At 40.4% G+C, this 16,967-nt stretch overlaps 1 protein-coding gene across 1 annotated transcript in view; it reads left to right on the top strand.

Annotated features, from left to right (window-relative positions):
- Positions 1-16,967, top strand: part of LOC131968233 (calmodulin-binding transcription activator 1-like) — a 60,369-nt gene that overhangs the window by 5,557 nt on the left and 37,845 nt on the right. Inside the window, exon 3 of the mRNA XM_059329025.1 lies at positions 2,195-2,298. Within this exon, the coding sequence (XP_059185008.1) occupies positions 2,195-2,298 (104 nt within the window). The remainder of the gene's footprint in view (positions 1-2,194; positions 2,299-16,967) is intronic.

Below are 16,967 nucleotides of genomic sequence, written 5' to 3'. Positions count from 1 at the left end.
AAATTACTCAAACGCTAATTATTCATGTTTTGCTTGCCTGTTCAGTTCCATAATCTTCCACCAGTAGTCACACCACATTGCACTAGGCAAAGAAGCATATTTTCTTCTAATTAAAGGATAAGGTGTGCTATATTTTTGTGATTGTCAGCAACTTCCATGAAAGACCAAAATCCACAATGACAGTATTTATAAGCAAAAAATATTCCAGTTTTTGCCCTAACTCCGAATAAGACAATATTCCTGCTAAGATGGATGGCTACTGAAAATGATTATTCCACTTTACATGCAGCTCTGCATACTCTGATTATTAATGTAACATGTTGTTTATCATACCAGAGACGCTTGTGCCATTGGTAAAAACCTTAATTGAAACACATATTCAGAAAGTGTTGTAATATCCGCATATCCCACAACCAGAAAGTGCTTCATTTGGGAATACGATTTAATTTGGAATATTTTAACAGAATATGTTTACATGACCTGTATCGTCTACTTTCATTATTCAGAACAATAGTGGAATATTAGTGTGTATTTTAACATAGTGATCTCATAGTGTTCATCTCTCAATACTAAAATACTTCCCTTTCCTATTTGTAGCTTAAAGACTTAAATCTTTAAACACAGGTCGCAAATGTATAGTGACATTATCTTAAAAACAGAACAGTGCTGTAGTTTTAAGGGAACGTTACCCAAACAGGATTAAGTAGTGATGTTATTGGGACTATTTTCAGCCATGGATTTGGTGCTCTAGTGAGTATTTACAGCAGCAGGACGGTGTTTGAAGGATTGACTCAAAATAAACTGTCATACCCATGTTCATGGTAATGAAGGGACAAGTCACCCAGTGCAGCGGTGTAGCTTACTGATGTGAAAAACGAACAGTTTTTGGACAACAATAGGGGTTTATGGCAGAGAGGAAAAAGCTGTATCCAGCTAAACATGGAATACTCCTTAGTGTGATTAATTCATTGTTGATTTTTTTTTTTTTTTTAATGGGATTTGTTTTTAATAAGAAAAAAAATAGAATCTCACCAGATCCCCTTTAATGCAATAATGCAGAGGAGGTAAAGGTTTATAACTGATTTTTTTTACCAACTTATGTTACCCTGCCTGTGGTTTATGTTTGGATCACTGTAATTCTAAATAAAATAGTGCATCATTACACATAGAAAATATGGAGCTCCCTCGCTATGTCCAGAAACATGATTTATACACAAACATCACCTTGCCTGTAGCAACATTTGGGCTGCTGTATATTTGCACTTGTGACTCTCCAGCTCCCGTATCAGAATATTAGTTTCCTCTCTGGAGAAGCAAGCCTTGAGTCTCTGCTCCATTACCAAACTGTCTGTGTAACACTGTGGGGAGGGCATGGCTTTTAAAGGGGATAAGAGATGCCCATGTGATTGGCCATGATTGTTACCAATCCCAAATGCACCGATAATGTATGATAATGGGTTCTTCCTAATCCAAATCTGTTTCCGGGTGGGCCCCAGGTGCGATGTGCACCTACACCTGCTATCAAAAATAAGTGCGCTGCCTCTCCCTCAACTATTGTTTGTACCATTGATTGCCAAAGTTATCAAACTTACTTGTCTACATGATGGTTAACCACCCATAACTGAATAAAATATAATTAGGCACACTAACATAATGATGATGAGGAAACATTTTAGTCTGTGTACAATTTGCTGGCTTATCCTGTTTCATTCATTAGAAATAACATACATACTGATGAGAGCTGCACATATTAGATAATAAACAATATACAAACAATATACCAAAAAATGTACATAAACTTTCAAAAATGTTTTGATGCTGTATATTGTTATGTCGTCCAGCCCTATTAGTTGGCCACACAAAGTTCTGATTAATCTGAAATCACAAACAGCAAGTAATCATTAATAAAGTACTGGATTAGCCAAAATTAATTACAGCGCTTGTCCTTCAAAGGCCTGAACAAATCTTCATGCAAATTCACTTGCTTAAGGTCACATCAGCGATTAAAAATGCTACACAATAAAAGTGTGTTATGATTTTATTCATCCAGATCCCAGAGATGCTGCGTTTTGCTATTCTCCTCACACAATGTCTCTGTGTCTGATGAGAAATTTCTCTCCTCTTCCTACTCATCCCTCATTTATCTTCCTTTATCTTCACCCCCTCTCCTCCCCCACCTCCCCTTCCGCTCCAGATGAGCCGGGCCAGTTGAAGATCTACCTTCCTAAGAAGCTGCTAGAGTGTCTACCCAAATGTTCCTCTCTGCCCAAGGAGCGCCATCGATGGAACACCAACGAGGTGAGACTTTAGACACACTCAAGAGGGAAATATCCGTGACAGTAAGATGAACTCACTGCTTTTTTTGCTGGTGACTCATATCTAGCTAATGTCACATTGAGAGATGAAGAGGAGGTAAACAAACACAATGGCAGCTTTTCATTATGGGACCCTAAAACTGTGATACGATGAAATAAAAAATGAAAAAACAGCCACCCCACAGCCAAAAATCCCACTGACTATACTTTCCATTTGGTGTGTCGCTGTCTATTTCGCTTTGTAATCCAAACAACTCCGGGTTAAGGCGTAGGAATCAGAGGCTCCTGGGTCTAAAACTATATATGGCTTAGAGGCTAAGAAACGAGAAATAAGGATACAGATTGAATGTTTCCACTGTAGAGTGTTTCTGGGTTCACACACCCTATGGTCAGTAGGATAAAGATTGTTATCTGAACCTAACATTGTTGCTATGCAACCATAGAAAGCTGTTAAATGTGTGGCACATTTCTGATCATAGTTTCTGCTTTGTGTTATGTGTGAAAATGATGCTCTAGTTACATGTTGTCCTACAAAACAAAAAATAGAGGAAAAAATGAAAAGCTGTCTGTGAACAACAGAAACAGTGACCACACACCCAGAGGATTTGATCATAAAAGCAAGTTAAGTGACATAAGGGCTTTTTTTGCACTTCACTTTAGTATATGTTAACAATATTTTAGAACTTTTAGTATGCTTTGTCTGTTGACAATTTCACACAAACTCATGGCTACTACTCATTAATATAGGGCTGAGATTGCCCTGCTCTGGGCAAAAATTAGCATCATATTTGCAACATGAACAATAGATAACTTAAACTGTGCTGCTGGCTAAGTGGTACATTGTAAGATGAGGCCAAATTAGGTTGAGACTACTCTTTACTCATGGCCAAAGATAACCCTGAGCTAAACATTTGGGGTGTGAAAAGCTCTTCAGAGTTGCATGTTGTTCCAGACTTAAGCTGTTAGCTTAGGGAAGTGTTTGATGGGTGGAAATGGATGCCAGCATTTATCGTCAATAGCTTCTTGTTTATGCATTGCACAGCTCACCACTGGTGGTTTGCTCCATCCATTGTGATGTTGTTGGCCTCTGCTGAGACATTTTCTCCATGTGCAGGCTGTGCACTCCATTATAGATGTGTGTTTGTGTGTTTGTGTTATTGATTACCAAGTCCAGCATTATTATGCAATGCAAAGCTGATTTGGCCTGTGGTTTTTCTCTCAGGAAAGTCATTACATTTTTCATGCAATCCATCTCAATGAAGGTCATACTGGGAGTTAAGCACGGCGCCTACTGAATAGTGTGCTCACATGAATAGGCTGTGTGTGTGTGTGTGTGTGTGTGTGTGTGTGTGTGTGTGTGTACGGTTCAGAACAACGTGACCGCTGCCGGTTAGGGACTTCCACACATAAGCCTAACCAAGAGCAGTTGTGCACAAGGCGCAGGGACTAGACCAAAGTACCTTGTTGCTGTCCCCTCTCCTGCCCTCTCCTGCGTTCTCTCCATCAGTCTCTTTTCCAGCTTACCATCTAGTCCTCCTATCTTTATCTTACCCCCCCCTCCATTGCTCTCTCTCTCTCTGATGAGGAGGTACAGGCTCAGTTCAGAGGGAGGTTGGGTGTCCCTCAGCGGATTCCTTCAAAGCTCCTCTTCCACCCAGGCATAAAGTTTCCTGCATACTTAAACACTCCATTGTGTCTGCTGCTTCTCTTGCTTGGTGCTTTCATAGGGGAAACCATGTGTGTGCTTGCTGTGTGTCTAGTGCATGTATGTTTTTTAAGTCTTTGTATGTGTTTCTGCCTACGTGTGAAGGGACATGCACAGCTCCAGATTATTGCAGTCGATTATTTTGTAGCTGCTGCAACAAAAGAATTGATTTCTTCTGCGTGTGTTGATTTTTATCTGTCTGTATTGCAGATGTTGCAAGAAATATGGTAGTTTTTACCAGCGGCATATTGAAAATTGAAATCATCATTGGTCATCACATTTTAGACACGTGTAGGGTTTGTCAGTCCTCCATAGATTGTGGTGTAACACAATTTTATTTGAGGGATTTCCAATCAGCTGTCACCTGTCAAGTTAGCTGTCAAATTTTAGGCTTTCAATTTATTTATTCAGTCTCTTCCCCCCAATGTGTGTGTGTGTGTGTGTGTGTGTGTTTGTTTGTGTTCAAATATAATATTGTTCTGGTCTAGATGTTGCTCATGAAGTGTGGTGATGTGTTATCGACAAATGGTGTGTTGAATACGCCCAGTAATTATTCGGTGTGTAGACACACTTGTGTGTCTGTGTTTGGGTTTACATGCACATTTGTGCATTTGTGTGTTTCCATTGAATTCTTCATTTCCATACGCATAAGGAAATCATAAATTGGTTTTGTGTTTCCTCATCCTCACTGTTGTCTGCATGTGGAATTAGGATTATCCTTAGTGAGTGTGTGTATGTGTGAATAAGAAAAGAGTGTGATAGATAAAGAGATTACCATTCTGTCTTTGGATGAGGATGATTAAGTCAGACCCAATCTTTACAAGTCTTCATCTGATATGTCCTTATTCTCACCTTTTTCATGGCATGTGTATGTCCGTGCAAGTGTGTGGATGTGTGTGCGTTTGTTTTCTTGCCCGTGTGCGCGCGATTGCATATGATCCTCTGATCTCTGTTTTGTCACGCATGGCTCTCCCCGACACCTTGGCCTCCCACGAGCACTGAGCTGTGACCCCATACATTTTTACCCCCATCCACTTCTCCTCCTCCTCCTCCTCCTCCTCCTCCTCCGCCTCCTCATCTCTGTCCTTTCCTCTCTTCCTTCCCTCTCTTCCTCCCTCTCTCTCTCTCTTTTGTGTATCTACTGATGTGTGAAATTATTCTGGGATGGAGGGATGGATTCCTCCCTGAAGGGCTGAGCGGAGGCGTGAGCCTTTTGTTCAATAATAGATTGGGGGTGTATGTGTATCTGTCCATGGTAATAGACTATAGACTAGTTTTAGATAACAAACCACACTCAGGTGGACAGACTGATGGTAGAGCCTGTTTTATCCATCCATCGGGAATGACTTGTTTGGTTTCAGCAAATTCTGTGGAGCGCTGAAATAAGGAGGCTATCAAACTTTTTAAAATGTAGACAAAGGCAAACTTCTTCAGTCTGGTGCTGGGTCTCAAGCTCATGAAAGGATATGATTACTCTTGTGGGGACCCTTGACATCCTGATTCATATTTTAAGAAGCCAGACTGAGTGGAATACCGAGTAAAACTCCCTTTTCAAAATAAATTAAAACTATGAAACATGCACTCAAAAGCTGTGCGACTGCACGTCATCGCATGATCTAATGTGCATTTTAAAGGCTTCTACTTCAGAGCAGCCCCCCCACTATGATTCAAATGATGCAACTGTCAAACGGGTCGGTACAGACTTCAGTACATCACAGAGGCGACAGCCGTCTGTGCCACAATGCCTCTGCATGTGAGTCTGCTCCACATGTCCCTCAACTGTACGGGTGCAGCAAGCAAGCATTAGAAAATGGCATTATTCTGGTATTATTGATATGAAATAATATGATATGTAACATGCAGTGTTTTATTGTAGACCTCGGTTCTCTTCATGCAGTGATATATTGGTAGCTATGTGCTGTGAAGGCAGCTAGTTGACAGTTTGCACACGCTCATGTCTGGCTGTGCCGCTGCATGACACTAACATGATTGCTTGAATGAGAAGCAGATCAAAAAGCATATACATTTGAGTCCACTGCCCCATCTACCTTGTGTGTGTGTGCATCAAGGGTAGGTGTTGCCATGGTAACAGATTGGCTGTGTGCGTTCCTGTTAATGGTATGATCGATGTTGCATGTTTGACACAAACGCTGTTCATTATTGTTCAATACATCGGAGGCGATAAGAGAGCCTTGACATAGTCAGTACGCCTGCTTGCAATGCCAAACATGTACAACAGCCTCCCCAAAAAAAGACTTGGTGAAGGACAAAGACTCTTAATCTCAGGTAAAAAATGTCAGGAATCCACTCACACTCACCTGTGCTTGCTGTGGCGTCTCAGCTTGTGTGAGCTCCAATATTTCTAGCCCAAGCAAAGCTCTGTGTGCATGTATATCTGTCTGTGAGTGTGCCTGAGTATGTGCATGTTTAATTTATTATTCATGTCATTATTGTTGTTTGTGAGCCATTAAATAGATACATTGAATTAAAAATGCATGCATTGTATTCCTACACTTCCTCCGAGCCATATTTCCCATTTTTCTCCCTGTAGGTAAAACATGAGGTGGCAGCAGTGTCTGGAAAAGTTATGCATTAGGGACAATCTTAAAGGAATAGTTTTGATTTAAGAAGTGGGGTTGAATGAGGTACTTAATCCATAGTCAGTATATTGCCGACAGTAGATGCCCATCCACACGCCTCCGGTTTGGAGAAAGCAGGCAGGAGTACTGACACAGAAGCAGAGGGCAACAGCAACCATATTTTAGCCACCTAAAAAAAGGCCCACCATAAAAAAAAATCAGTTTTATTGTACATGACATTTTAAATATTTTAACCACATTACCTTTCTGTCAGACAACTCTATTCAAGTTTACATGTGGGGAAACAAGCTATTATCTTTGCTCTCTTCAAAGCCACAAGACTCCATTGACAAAAAGAGTATTTTCACCTCCAGAACACAGGAGTTGCCTTTACTGAGGCAGCGGTTGACCAGCAACTCCTTTGTTCTGCCAAATAAAATTACTCTTTTTGTCAATAAAGTTGTGTGGCTTTGAAGATAATTTAGCTGCTTCAGTTAAGCTTAATCTAATGACAAGGTAAAGCCTTAAAAATATCTGATACATAGCGTACAATTCAACTGCTGTAGGTTTTAAAAAGAAATTCAGGCTGGCCTTTTTTTAGGTGGCTAAAATGCGTTTGGCTTCTGCCCCCGTCCCCAGCAGTACATTTTCTTAGCTCCCGTTCTGGTTCCGTGGGGTTCTGGGGGTGCAAGTGACTATGAATAAGTACCTCATTCAACCTCACATCAAAAAATCGGAAGTTTCCCTTTAAATGTCACCTGGCAGACTACGTGAAAAATACTATGAATCCATTATGGAAGCCAGAGTGATACAGTTAGCAGACAGCCAGTTGCAGGCCTCTATGCTCAATTTATACTGTGGTGAAGGGTGCCCTTGATATATGAATTTGATGTGTGAATTGCTAATGTCCAGCTCACACTGTCATGGGGCCAGGAGAGGCTGACACTCTCCATTTTGTCTGCTGTGTCAGAACAAAGACAAAAGTAACACGCCTTTGGAAACTTGCAAGTTTCATTTTTTAAATGAAATGGGTGTGCCGTTCATGCATTTGTTAGATAACGTGTTCGCCAGAGATTTAGTGTATCCGCGTGTGTGTGTGTGTGTGTGTCCCAGAGCCTGCCTATGGCTGTAACCTCTCCAGTTGACATTGAGCTCTGTGCTGTTGCCGTTTACCAGAGTAAAGCATGGTTTAATGAGGGGGCAAAGAAGCCAACACGCACTTTTACACTCACACATGCTCACACATGCTTGCACAGATGTATATACACACTCTGACATGAACACACACAGTACCAAAGGGGTGTTTCACAGCTCCTTGTGTTTGATTCCTATTCTTTTATTTTTAATCATTCCTCTGTCTTTTGGGTTGAGAGATATTTTATGTTTGGAGAGCGCCAAGTTATAATCACTAATTAGTCCTCCAGGCTCTCTCTCTCTCCCACCCTCTCTCTTTTTCTCCTCCTCTTTGTCTATCTCTCCATCTCTCTCTGAGCCAAGCATAGCCCAATTAACACCCAACGTCATTTTGTGTCTGTTGTGACTTCCATTTCCGCTCGAACTCTACTGTCCTGCTGACCAAACTGGCAATATGAACCAAATGTGCAGCAATGCAAAGAATTAATTTGATTAATTCTATTCATGAATGTAATTTCCTTGACGATACATGTAATTATCCAGCAAGCTTTTCATTTGCAAATAGGGCTTTGCATGGTAAATGGGACATGTGCATAGATGCCTCACAGACTGTTGGGATCAGTATTTCAGCAGGTTTCAGTCATACAGATACACCATACACAAGTTCACAAAGGGGCTGAGATTAACCAGGTTTTACAAGTCTAGTCAGGGAAAGCCAGGTGTCTGAGGTGTCTCCTCTCCTCTCCTCTCCTCTCCTCTCCTCTCCTCTCCTCTCCTCTCCTCTCCTCTCCTCTTCTCCTACCCAACTGGAAGCCCCACATTTTCCTCTTGTTCTATTTTCTCTGTGCTGCACAGACCCACTATTTATCTTGCCCACTATAATTTGACACAAAATATTGTTAACTGGAGACACAGAAATATATTAAACAGTGGGAATGTGTGACTGCGAGTGTGGGGGTGCTGTGTATGTGCCTGAGCTCATTTGTGTGCGTGCCTGCATGTGTGTGTGTGTGTGTGTGTGTGTGCGGGTTTCGAGTGTGTCTTTGTGTTTTAACTTCCAAGCCCAACCAAAAAGGAACTGAATGACCAGCAGTGTCTGCTCTAATAAGAAGCCGGGCTGTGCAGTGGAGACAATACTTTTTGTGTCCTTAAATGTCCCCACATAGAATCTCTGTAATATCTGAGTCCTGTGTAAATTAGATTTAATTCATTGGAGACAGATAAAGCATTAAAATGTGTATGTGTGTGCATGTGCGCGCACACGCAGATGGTCCTTGTATTTTTAGTGCGTGTACTCCATGTATAGAGCTATGTCTAGATAACTTTATAACTTTATTTAACATTGATAACTTTCCGCTCCTCAGACTTTGCAAGGGCTTTAGGAGTCAAATATACAGTATATTACAGCCGCATGAGTTGCATGTATACATCCCCAAATAACCGTCAACAAAACATCACACTGTAAATCATGCACCACAGGTGCTGGAACCCTATTGATTTTGATGAAGTTTTTCTTAAGCATCTTCATTTTCTGACTTGGTAATATCTGGAGCTTAGAGACTTGTAAAATATTATGCCTAGCTCAGGATTTGTGAAACCAATATGTATTTCATACTCTGCTTGTTTTTAACATAGGTAGTTTTCAGTCAAATCCCTTTTTTTATACTACCTAAACAAAAACTAAAAATTATATGAAAAATATCTCCAAGTCCTTGTCACAATATTTGTACTATTTAATTCAAGTCATGGTCGTAGACTGTCAAGTGGACACAGCTTCTGGGTCTAAAAAGTGAAGGCAATGTGAAAGTGCCTCATACCTGCGTTCTTTCTAATTGCCAGCAGGAGGCGACTCCACTGAATGCAAAAAGAAGTTAAATTCTATACAAGTCTATGAAAAAGTGGATGTACTTCTCGCTTGATTTATTACCTCAGTAAACATTTCCATAATGAGTTTATGGTTCAAGGGATCAAGGAATCTTTATTACCCCAGAGGGGTAATTTGTTGTACAGTAGGTTAATAGGTAGGTTACAGTTTTCAGTAGAGCATGATGTTCATTGTGTAAATCCCCGTTTCAGGCCTCCACGCTTAGACCATTAACATTAGACATTTTATGACCATTTGGAGACAAATGTGGTCATTTTGCTCAAAAAACAAGTGTGGTGATGGCCCAAATTAAGATGGCTTTGGCCAAAATGCCATATTCATGGTCCACAAACCAATGTGTGACATCTCTGTGGCTACATCCATTTATTTTATACAGTCTATGTTCAAATTATAGGGAAGCCCTTCTCACAATACTTAATATCAATCTGTGTATGTATTTGTATGATCTGCTGGTGTACAACATTGGTATACCACCCGGATGGCAAAATTTTTACTCATGCCTATTTGCGGTTGCCCACTCTGGCAGTCTTCACGCGCACAATTATTAAGCAATATTTTAGTATATAGAATTCACATGATTAGTCTGCAGTGAGCATATCCGGCGACACCTGAGACAGTATGAGTTCTACATGAGTCGCTTGACAATTGATACTGCAATTGATACAGCTTCATTGTTGTGTAAGGATTATAGATTTGACTACCAGCAACAGTGGGCGGGAGCTGCTACAACAGCTTTTCCTCTATGTCACATATTTTGTAGATATATTGTAAAAATCTCCTTGACTTGACTCAGTCAAACCTCTCTGAAAATATATCAGCCAGCCTATTGCACTATACCAAACTTTCTAACATATTGATACTAACTTCTCTAAATTCTGAAACTGAAGCCTAAACCACAAATACTTTAACTCAATATGAATTCAGTGTGCATTTTAATGGTTTTATTTCTGCATCGATAGCATTTATCTATTCTACATTTTATGTTTCGTTTTCCTTTTTTTGCTGTTGCTGGCATAATGTTGATTCAGTCTCTACAGAATTTTCCGTGCTGCATATTTGGAAAGATTATAGTTATGGCTCTCCTATTTCTAGTGCAACATAATATTTGTAAGAGAAACCATGATTCACACAAATATTTGAGATGTTCTCCAGTACACCCTTGTGTTTTCCATGCAAAGTTTCCTATGTAAATTTTACACACAGTATTATTAACTGCCTACCACATTGCTAATCCGCACAGTTAAAGGACCAATGCGTAGGAGATAGGGGGATGTATTGGCAGAAATTCAATGTAATATTCATAAATATGTTTTCATTAGTGTATAATAAGAATTGTTATGTTTTTGTTAGCTTAAACTGAGCCCTTTATCTATACCTAAGGAGCAGGTCCTCCTACGCTGAGTTCGCCATGTTGCACCTCCATGTTTCTACAGTAGCCCAGAATGAACAAACCAAATACTGGCCTCAGGGAGAGCCTTTTGTGTTTTTACATTACCTGATGTCCACTGTAGGTTGTGCCTCATGCTTAGAAAGGGAATAGTGAGGAGAGGGGTATTCAGTTGGTTGCATTCTGCAATATCACCACTATCACCAAATGCAAATAAATACTTCACCCAGGTCCTTTAAGACGTGTAAATTTGTACAAGACACAGAAATGAAGTTGGCAGAGTGCATGCAAACCCAGCTATTTAAAACTAAAGCAATCAAACTTCACAGACCTATTTGCAAAGGGGCTACAAAAGTGTATCAGTGCACATTTGTTTGTGCTCTATAAAGTTGCTGTGAGGTCAAATTGTCAGGTTTGTTGATATGGATTTGAGTGCGTTGGCCTCATAGACTTCAACCCACTAATGGCCACTTGCAGGCTGCAGCTCTATTTTTAATTAAAACTGGTAAGATTATGTGGTTGTTTAATTGCAAAATCAATGTTATTTATTGCTGATTAAAAATACAATATAATGATAAGAAATGTCAGCTCCCCTTGCTGTTTCAAACCACTTTGATTTCTTTTCACTCATTATCAATATACTCTCTGAACATTTGATTTGATAACGCTGTAGTGTATGTGGGGGACAGTAAATATAAATATTTAGCAGTTAATGTAAATGATCATCCTCAGGGATGGTTAACATTCACTGGTAGCATGTCTCAAGGTAAATCTCTTAATCTCTGTGTTTCCTCGTTAATTAGTTGAGAAGTCATATAATCATGAAGCTCTCTTGCAGTGTTTCCTGCACACTGTGAACAGTGTTCATCAACTTTTGGCCTCATAGAGTTTTTGTTTTTTAAGCAGCATGAACTTGCATTCACACTTTTTTGTACATTGATGTAAGTGCATAAAATGTTTCTAGAAAATATAGAATAAACGAAGCTTGAATATCTTTGTCAAAGCACCAATAAAATTGCTTCAAACTGCCTCAATTCATGCTCAGTTGATCACACTGTGATGCAGGTCGAATGTTGCTCAGGTCCAGACCTTTGAATCCACCAACTCATGTTGTCTCATTCATCTGGCTCGTAATCTGCAAAATATTACATTTCCAAAGTTACCTTCCCAACACTGGTTGTGGCTGTAAAACGGTGGATAAACTGTTTTGAGTGTTACAAAATGGTCTGTTTCACTATTAGAATCAGAATCCGTTTGTTCCGATAACATTTGGAAAGTCAAGAAAAGTCAGGATATTAGACGGCTCAGCCGGCAAAAGTCATTGGTGTTGGTTAGAGAAAATCGAATCCTCCCTCTCCCATGAAAATTGGTTACAGCGGAGGTAATGTCAGAGTGAAGATGGAAATTGAGTGTAGTGTTTTGACAATTCTGTCTGATATCAGGCAAGGTCAAATGTGCTGGTATGTATGAAAAAACATCAAACATAAAATTGAACTTTGACCGTTTTCTGTTTTTCTATTGTTACTCGATTGGATCTTCTTTGTCTCGCTGATCTCAGTTTATCACAGGAGTCTTGCCAAAGGGGTAAATTGGCCGCCTACAACATAATATCCACAAAAAAACATAGTGAGAGAACTGAGAGTTTGTCTCATGATGCTGCGCCTAGCATTTTCCACTAACATTATCCTGGAATGTACACATTCACAAGATTTACCCAGGGAGATGTATACATTTACTGGTAAATATACCGTTTCCCCGCATTTACCGTACTAGGCAGAGGGTGAGACACTGCGTGCAGGCAGTATGTGTGCGTGTATGTGTTGCATTCGACTCAGTGTGTGTCCAGTGTCTCTCCTCTCAAACTGCAGTTATATCCAGCATCATGTATTTCTCCCCGTCTCTTCCCTCGTCTTCTTTCCTCCTCCCTCCTGCTGATGTATGGAATGTCTACTCTCATATGGAGTGTGTTTGTAAAAGTCACGGTAATCAAATTTCACTGATTCCTGGGGGATTAAACAAGGTGGTATTTGTGTGCGTGTCTGCGAGTGTGCGCGTTCTGTCTATGCATTCACAATATTAGTTGTGTACTAAGTTGTGTATTGTAATGCAGCTGTGTCATTAGTCTAAGACCAGCTCAGCTGTAATATATCATCCATCATTTTGTACTCAAAGGAGGCAACTTTATAAGGGACACTGATACCACATTTGCATACTGACAGTGCATGTATTTAATTGTTTGAATGTACAGTAAGAAGTGGTAGGTAGGTGGGTGGGTGGGGGGATGATAAACAGCTAATATGAAAAGGGGCGAGCATCTCACTTGTTTCTTGGCCAGGTGACAGAGAATAAGAACAGTGTTCTTTATATACACCGTTGGGTGTTTGACAGGAAGTTTTTGCTAACAATATCACAGTTGTCTTTGAAATTCCTATGCAATACTTGGAGCAAAATCACTCAAAAATGTGATTGTCATTCAGTGGAAGTTTTAGCTCCCTCCTCCAGCAGACAGAAAAAACATGGCAAAAGCAAGTTTTCCCAGCCCAAAAACGAGTACCTCGTGTTAAGCCTAACTGCATAATTGCCTCTTGTTGGCAGCATATATGTCTGGCAATATGTTTGTATATGTAGCTTGCCAGCTTGCAAGTCTTAACATTGTGCAATACACAACATCAGCATCACTTTCTCAGTGAGGCTGTAAGCTCCAGTCTCTGTCTGCTCTAAGGTGTCATTGCAGTGTTGGAACTAGAAAGTCACAGTCCATTACAGTTCATATGAGGTGGAAAGTTACCAAGACAGCCCGGCAGGCAATGACTGATGTCTGTCTCCTTCTCAATCTCTAAAAGTGCATTAAATTGGAGCAATTATTACATGGCTTTGCCAGAACGTTATGCATTTATTGGATGAAAATAAACCAGATAGTGCTGTATCGTATATGTTTTGCTATATCGTTTTTATTGCAATGTTGAAAAACCAGGAGCCAAACTGCTTTATAGCAATATTTTTTATTATTTGGACAAGGCTTTACGTTCTGATCCATGCACATGGGAGTGAAGCCAAAGCAAGAGGCCTGTCACAATAATTACAATATCAACTTATCGAGCTCGGCAAAACTTCAAGGTCATGTCCATGTATGATATCACCCGTTGCATCTACATCCATGTTTGCTTTTATAAAAAGTCACCAACACTTTAGCCAAGATGATGCCAGAACAAACAGCTGGGATTTCCCAGATCTTACAGGACTTGGGCGCAGTGCCGAAGTGTTTTTTCAAAGCGACTAAGCCGAGAATGTTGAGAATTTTCAATTCAGAACTTCATTGTACTAATAACTGTCTCAAAAAAGTTATTTAGACACCCGGGGTTTCATATGTCACATACCTAAGGAACCAATCTCATTAACTTGTAGGGTGGGGCTTTCCATAACATTAGCATATAGGAGAACCAGAGGAGAGGTACAATGTGAACACATTGTAACAGATAGTATTTAATGTTTTTCTTTTATGTGGGAAAACCATATAAAATATGAATCATAGCAGAGTATTTTTTTCATTTTACATGAGAGGGACTTGAAGTGATTGTCTCCCAGAGGTCATGATGGTTTCCATAGGCAACGATAATACAAATGGAAATGGCTGCCGTGAATGTTAAACAGTAAAAACGTTGGCTATGCTTCTCATCTCCCCCTGTTCTTTATTTATATACATGTAACTTACATTATATAGAAGTTTAAAGATAGTGAACATACCTTTTGCGCCCACTGCATGAGTCACAGTGCTTGAAGAGAAGGTGATGACCCCGGGCTCTACCTTGTGCAGTGCATCATCACTGTAAATACACTGTAGCCACAATGAAGAGGAGCCCCTTTGGATCTATTGATACACTATATGGTACTCTTATAAACTATTAATGGCATAGCATATGCTCCTCAGATATTATCACTTAAAGCACCCCACTGTTTGTGCATTTTTTTAGCTATGGATGAGTACAGTCTGTCCTCGGCGCAGTGATTTCAGTCAAGTGAAAGTTATGGAATAATTTCAAGACAGATTGGTCTACATCAAGCTGAAATCAAAACAAAACAAATCCATAGTTTGTACCACAAGATGTAATAATAAAGACGTTCCAGACACTGCCCAAATTGTGCTGACTCGTGATTTGTGGTTATGACTCTGCTCAAGTCAACAAGAAAATGAGTAAACCCTTTCTGGGATTTCAAAAATAATGTATTTATCCAAAGAAAAAATTGAGCATCATTTTAATCAAGTGCAGTCGCAGTGAAGTGAATTCTGTGGGGAAGGGGTTAAATTAGATTATTTTTTCTGTTGCTTGTGGTATAGTTTAATTGTCAGTAATCAATGGCAGTCGGCCAAGTCGTAGCGCATCATTTTGTCAGCTTTTAAAAAGTGTAATTTATGAGCAAGAGGTGAAGTATACTCAGTCACTCCTTGACTCCCTGAAGCATAAGCTGGCAATCATCAGAATTGGGAATGCATTTGGGACTCCTTTATTAAACCATGTGAAAGGTATATCACATTTTGCAATACCCTGAAAGAGTGAGTGCAAGGCCCATAATAACAGACTATTCAGGTCTACAGCCCAGGGCTTCGTCCTAGGCAGAGACAGATCAAACTGCACAACAGTGGAAGCCAGTCACCGGAGCAGGGTTGATAACCTTTAATGTTTACTTTTGCTTATGATTGCTTTAACTCCACCTGCCCGTCTCTCAGTATGAAGCCTCCAGGTCTGATGTCAATGGAAAAGATAAACCTTGAGATTGCACACAATTTGTACATTTTTAAATTGATGCTTGTCTTTTGCAGTTTGTTTTTGAGGCTTGAGGAGAGTTAAATATGCATGACTTCAACATGGGTGGCTCCAAGTCTTTTCCAAAACAACAAACAAATGACATGAAATCTTTATTTGGCGGAGACAAACAGAATTCTGAATTGATTTTTTTCGAGAGAGGACTCCACGTGAGCTCTAGCAGTTAACTAGATTTGTTTGTTTCTTCTGAAATGGAGCTGCAGTGATATTTACTGAGAGCGCACACGCATACCGAACAGGTGCATAACCTCACACACAGACATTCGCGCACGCACAGGCATGTGCTCCCGTCTTTAGTTGGTTGAGGAGGAGACAAACCTAAAGATCGCCACGGAGAGCCATCTTTCAAATTTATTCATTAAACTCCCAAATGCTCCCCTTAACGAATGTAATTAGAATATGGTAATGAGAGAGGGCTGAACCAGGGAGTGTTGTAATACGCTTAGCAGCACAGAGGGAGAGAAAAAGAGAGAGAGAGAGACAGAAAGAGAGGGAAATAGAGTAAGGGAGTTAAAGGAGAGAGAAATAGAGAGACTGACTGACAGGGTGCCAATTTATGTCTTGTTGTAAACAAGTATTTATGCCAATGAGAGGTGGCACACACTACTTCTCTCTCTCTCTCCCACTACCTCCGTCTCTCTCTCTCTCTCTCTCTCTCTCTCTCTCTCTCTCTCTCTCTCTCTCTATCTATCTAACTATCTATCTATCTAGCTCTGTCTCTCACTCTCCTTAGCATACCAAACCTCCTCAATAACAATAACATCAACAATAGCAGAGCAGAGACGAGCCTCGGAGGGCAGAATGACTCACAGTGAGATGAGGCATCAGGGGTTAACACAACCGCTGGAGACTCCTTCATTGAGACACCACCCCTCACCCTCTCCCTCACCCTCTCCCTCACTCTCTCTCTCTGTCTTCTTCAACCTCCCACTGGCAAACACACATTTGTCATTAGAGATTTCAAATATACCTGTGTGTGTGTGTGTGTGTGTGTGTGTGTATGTGTGAGTGAGTGAGTGCACCCTTTCTTGGTTAACTTTGTGGGAGTTTTTGAGGACTCTGACAGGCTTTATCCAAGACGCCCTAGCGCAACGGGGGTCCTGGCATTGTGTTTGACACCACACACCTGTTGCCGTCTT

This window comes from Centropristis striata, chromosome 3 (assembly GCF_030273125.1).
Source record: "Centropristis striata isolate RG_2023a ecotype Rhode Island chromosome 3, C.striata_1.0, whole genome shotgun sequence".
NCBI lineage: Eukaryota > Metazoa > Chordata > Actinopteri > Perciformes > Serranidae > Centropristis > Centropristis striata.
Note: the sequence above shows the minus strand (reverse complement) of the source record. Positions and strands in the feature narration are given on the sequence as shown.